At 37.5% G+C, this 5,621-nt stretch overlaps 1 protein-coding gene across 1 annotated transcript in view; it reads left to right on the top strand.

Moving 5' to 3' along the window:
- The window catches only part of LOC107617790 (bromodomain and WD repeat-containing protein 1), a 15,486-nt gene that overhangs the window by 8,926 nt on the left and 939 nt on the right, over nt 1-5,621 (top strand). Inside the window, exons 15-23 of the mRNA XM_016319659.2 lie at nt 231-337; nt 429-499; nt 1,723-1,819; nt 1,911-1,970; nt 2,078-2,132; nt 2,208-2,593; nt 2,663-3,414; nt 3,586-4,501; nt 4,929-5,502. Of these exons, the coding sequence (XP_016175145.1) occupies nt 231-337; nt 429-499; nt 1,723-1,819; nt 1,911-1,970; nt 2,078-2,132; nt 2,208-2,593; nt 2,663-3,414; nt 3,586-4,501; nt 4,929-5,502 (3,018 nt within the window). The remainder of the gene's footprint in view (nt 1-230; nt 338-428; nt 500-1,722; nt 1,820-1,910; nt 1,971-2,077; nt 2,133-2,207; nt 2,594-2,662; nt 3,415-3,585; nt 4,502-4,928; nt 5,503-5,621) is intronic.

Genomic DNA, 5,621 nt, shown 5'->3' with positions numbered 1-5,621 from the left:
TCTGTCTTCTCTTTCTCTCTTTTATCTCTTCTTGTGTCTGGTCTTCGTATATCTGTTAATTCTACTCTTGCTGTTGACTAATCACGAACTCAACTGTCTCTTTCTGTTCTTAATTTTGGGGTGGGGGACAAATTTAAAATGTGTTTGTTCTTATTGTGGATTTGATGTTTCGTTGCCTTTTCAATTCCTGGTTTTATGTTCATTTGAATTTTGTAGTTTCCTTCATGACTAATGCTTAGTTTTCAATGGTTTGCAGTCTTACGTTTTGGATGTTCATCCTTTCAACCCGCGGATAGCTATGAGTGCTGGGTATGATGGTCGAACTATTGTGTGGGATGTAAGCTTCTTTTGTTTTGCGCTCTTGGTGTTATCATGTTCTTTACATAGAATAATCTAATTTTGCTGCTTCTCTGATATTCTTTTTCAAGATATGGGAGGGTGTACCTGTTCAAACATATGAACTTGGACGTTTTAAGTTGGTTGATGGGAAGTTTTCTCCGTAAGTGTCTAAAGATTTCTTTATTTGCTGGATTTTTTATTTATTATTAAGCTTGCTTAATTTTGTAAATTCAATACTTTCTTTTTTGTCTATGGTTTTTCCTGTTTAAGTATTATAAAATTTGTTCATACTTTTGTAATAATGAATGTGGTAGAGACCCTAGCCAACAGTGAAAGAATTGTTATTAAAATGAGCATTTTTAGGAATTAAAACTCGAGGTTATTTATGAAAGAATAAGTGAATTCTCTTGATTCCCTCTGATTTTGGGTGATCTATCCAATCTGCTGGGTAAGAGCAGGGTGGGGCCATACTGAAATTGAACAATGCTAGCAGGTTGAAGTGGTCCTATGTTCGCAGGCTTTGTTCTCTATTGTTTTCTTCATTTTTCCCCTTTTACTTAATTTGTTATTTCACTATTGTACTGTTCTGAAACTGATATTCCTCATTGGTATACTGGTTTAATAAATAGACTCAGAAGGTTATTCAGTAATTATCATAACCTGGTATTGCTTACAACAGTGTCCTTTGCGTGCTTTTCCCTACTTATTGGAACTTCTCTTAGCGAAATATTAACTAACCTGAAGAGATTAAATTTACTTAAGAGCTACATACTGAGTAATGTCTACTCGAGGTAGGTCTTTTACTGCTTTAGGTGGAGGCTTAGTAATTGATCCCCCAAAAAGACCACATTGAAAAAAATAAAAACACATCCCTCTTGCAAGAGCCCTTCAGGTTTGGAGTGTGGATAAGGCACATGCCCACTTTATTGTGTGATGAAACTCAACTTTTTATAAGAATGAGGGGAATAAGTTTCAAACTTCCAACCACTGTTCTAGAGAGTCCAGCCTGTCATGTAACGACTCATGAACATTTTATTTCTTAAATACATTTTGGATGATTCTTAATCTTGCCATATATATAATGGTTTACTCTTATGCAGTTCCATGTTCAATCTGAGTAACAAATTTTCATACTTTGATTTTATTAATGGACGATGGTAGTTTTCTGGATGACCCTATATGAGCGTCCTTTTTCAAGATTTTGTACAGTTAATAGGTTAAATTATTATTATATGAAGTATGTGGATATGCCTTCTGCACCATGTATCTTTGATGAGCAAACTACCAATGATGGATGTTCCATCCCACAAATACCATGTCTTATAGCATCCATATTTGATGAACAATCTTTGATGTTAATCTGTTATTCTGTGTCTGTTGTAGGGATGGAACGTCTATTGTGCTTTCAGATGATGTTGGTCAAATATATTTTGTGAATACAGGTCAAGGGGAGTCTCAGAAGGATGCCAAATATGATCAGGTTGTCTGATATGGCAGTGTTGCTACATTTGTTATCTATATTTGCTCCAGAAAGTTATTCATTTTGAGTGACTCTTTGGTTTTTCTGGCAGTTCTTTCTTGGTGATTATCGTCCCCTTATTCAGGATACTCAGGGAAATGTTCTTGATCAGGTTGACATTAATCATTTATGTCTCTCCCTCTAAATGATTTATTTTATTTACAGAATTGATAATTTAATATTTTATTTACTTTATTTTTATTTTTTTTTGGGTTATAGGAGACCCAACTACCTCCACACCGAAGAAACATTCAGGAACCCCTATGTGATTCAAGTATGTTCTTATTTCTTATATTCCTGCAATGCCTACTTTGAGTCTAGATCTCTTATAGATATTCTATGATACTAGGTATGTTGCCATATCCAGAGCCCTATCAGACTCAATTTCAGCAGCGTCGACACAGTGCTCTTGGCATTGAGTGGCGTCCTTCATTGATAAAATATGCTGTTGGTCCTGATTTTAGTGTTGGTCAGGACTACCAGGTATTACCTTTGCCAGATTTGGAAGGAATGGTTGAGCCACAAGCAGAATTCATTGATGCTGTGTTCTGGGAACCAGAATACGAGATTGTAAGTGATGATAATGACTCTGAGTACAATGTAAATGAGGATCATATCAGTGCTGCTGAACGAGGGAGCATTAGTGCCATCTCTTCTAGTGATCTAGAAAGCAGTGAAGACTCTGGAAACAGGGATAGCCTTCGTAGATCAAGAAGGAAAAAGCATAATGTTGATGTAAGTTCGGTCTTTATCTTTGTTGGATCGATCTTATTCACAACTTGTAATCTAACCATGACATTTCAGGTTGAAGCAATGACTTCTTCTGGAAGGCGTGTCCGGAAAAGGAATTTGAATGAGTGTGTTGGAAATCCTTCTGGAAGTAGCAGAAATAAGAAATCCAAAGGCAGCTTGAAATCATCAAAACGGAAATCTTCCAAAGCTAAGGCATTGAGACCCCAGAGAACTGCTGCACGGAATGCTCGGAATATGTTCTCCCAAATTGGTGAAACATCTACAGATGGAGATGATGATGATCATGAAGATGAATCATCAGACAGTTTACAGGATTCCGACATTAGTGAACCTGAGAGGAAAATGCATGGTAAACATGATGAACTTAAAAGACCAGCTTTGGAAGAGTTTGCCAATGTAGTTAAGTCACCTGTATATTCTGAGCCTCCAGTAAATGTCGAAAATAGACGGCGACTGGTTCTTAAGTTTTCACTTTCAAAGAAGACCGTGCCTTTAGAGGACACAACCCCATCATGTGAGACTCATTCCAATATGCTATGTGATTCAGAGTATTCTAGACACCAAGAAAGCACTCAAAATACTCTACCAGAAAGTTCTATAGACCCAGCATTATCTTATATGGATGTAAATAATGCTCAACATCCTGAAAGCCATAACAGAAATGAATGTAGTGATAGAACACAAGCTGAATCCTCTATAAATCACACGGAGACAAGGAGACAGAAACATGCACTTCCAAGATTAGAGGATGCATTGCAGACTGATACTGAATTTGATGGCCATCTTGAGCACGATGCCAATGGGTATGTAAAGCCCGACACTAATTTAATAAAATGCTTCATTGTTTCCTTTTCTTTGTTCAGTAATTTTTAACATGATATGGTGCAATGGTGTTGTTTGATCTATGTAGCCGACCCTGTCTAGTGCAATAAGATTTTGTTGTATTCAAATGTCTTTTCATCCATGATTTGCAGATCAGAGCATATGGTTAACAAATTAGAAGCTGCTGGTTCCATGATTAATCAAGAGTCAGCTGATCATTATAATGTTGATGGCTTGTCATGTGGTTACAATAAGTTGAATGACGGAGATAAAGGCCAGTCTGGATTTGAGAAACAAAAGGAAGGCTCACAGAAAACAATTAATATTTCCTCAAGTCACTCTTTGGATCACAAAATGAAAGCTCCTATGAAATCAACGAAGATAGTTATTAAGAAAAAGCAGATTTCAGCTGACAATGTAGGTCCCTGCAGACTGAAAATTGTTAGTTCTAATGGAGCTTCAATAGGTGCTAGAGGTGATGTAGTTTCTAGAAGTTCCTCTGTTATGGACCCTAATCTAGTTATCAATGGGCCAGAAGGTGAAGATGACATAAAATTAAGTTCACCACAATTACGGCATTCATATTCAGACAGAAGAAGTTATGATCATGCCCATGAAAGGAGAATGTCATATAAAGGTGAAGCCAATCCAGATGGCCTTGCTTGTAATTGGGAAGAACATACTTCTACTTTCAGCAACCAATCTGATTCAGAAAATGGTGAATCAGATGTTGTAAGTGATACAATACGTCGGACACGGTCTACCAGGATGAAGACAAATTCTGATGAGCCAAGTTCTTTGAACATAAGGATTAAGACTCGCGGGAGCCAAAATTCCAGGGCCTTATCCGGTTTGGAAGGCTCTTCCATTAGAGGTTCGGATCAACTTCATCGAGGAACAAGGTCTAGCAGAAACAGACGTGAATATGTTTCCATTGACCCTGGTATTTTAACCCGAAAGATGTCAAATCGCCGTTTCAAAAAATTGCCATGGCTGATGCTTTCAGAGCATGAGGAGGGTTACAGATATATACCTCAACTTGGCGATGAAGTTGTATACTTGAGACAGGTAGCTTATGTAACCATTATTTTCCCTTATTACAGCTGGTACTACTTTTTTATTTTGTTTGGTAGGCAGGCTTCTAATATTTGTTTCCCATTTTACATTCTTGATCTTAATTGATTGTCTTGTAATCTGTTTAGAATCACATTTTTTTTAACTATAAAAATGTGTTTTTTGTATTAAATTTGGCTAAGTATGAGAAATAGGATGCTACTTATAGAAAATTACAATGTTATAAAAGAAGTATAGGTATAGGACCTAAGCATAGAACCTTGGCTCATTTGACTTGATAGTTAGGCTAACTGTCATGCAAATGTCTTGGTTTGGTTAACCTAAGGTGTTGCAGCTGCACGGCTATTTCGCTGCATGACATCTGACTAAGCTACTGTGTGTTCTAATATCTTTCTAATTACTGATTATATATGGTTGGCAGGGACATCAAGAGTACATCGAGTTAATGGGGCTGAGCATAACAGGTCCATGGAGATCATTTTCAGGGCTACGTACTTCTGAGATTTGCAAGGTTGACAAGCTTGAATATGCGGCTCAGCCGGGTTCTGGGGATAGCTGTTGTAAACTCACACTTCGATTTATCGATCCTTCTTCGCCAGCAGAAGGGAAATCATTTCAATTAACTCTACCTGAACTGATTAACTTCTCTGATTTTGTTATTGAAAGAACATGGTATGAAGCTTCAATGAATCAAGGTTGGTCTTCGAGAGATAAATGCATGGTCTGGTGGAAGGATTCTGATTCAGATGGTGGTGGAAATTGGTGGGAGGGTAGAATTATGGCACTACAAGACAAATCTCCTGAGTTTCCTGACAGTCCTTGGTTAAGGTGTCAGGTCCAGTACAAGACTGAACCAGGAGCAAACTATCAGCACAGCCCGTGGGAACTTTATGATCCTGATACTCGATGGGTGCATCCCCACATTGACAAAGATACTAGAGATAAGCTGCTGTCTCTTTTTGCTAAATTAGACCACAGGGTGAGTAGAAATGAAGTTTCTTTAACCCTCTCTCGTTTTGCTTGCCCCAGATTAGTTATTGATTAAGCAAAGTTCCTAATGTTGACTTTAGGAATAATAAACAGGAAGAACCTTTTAAAGTTATCGCGTGCTGAT

This window comes from Arachis ipaensis, chromosome B09, assembly GCF_000816755.2.
Source record: "Arachis ipaensis cultivar K30076 chromosome B09, Araip1.1, whole genome shotgun sequence".
NCBI classification, from domain to species: Eukaryota; Viridiplantae; Streptophyta; class Magnoliopsida; order Fabales; family Fabaceae; genus Arachis; species Arachis ipaensis.
The sequence above is the reverse complement of the archived record's forward strand: the minus strand, read 5'-3'. Positions and strand labels throughout refer to the sequence as shown.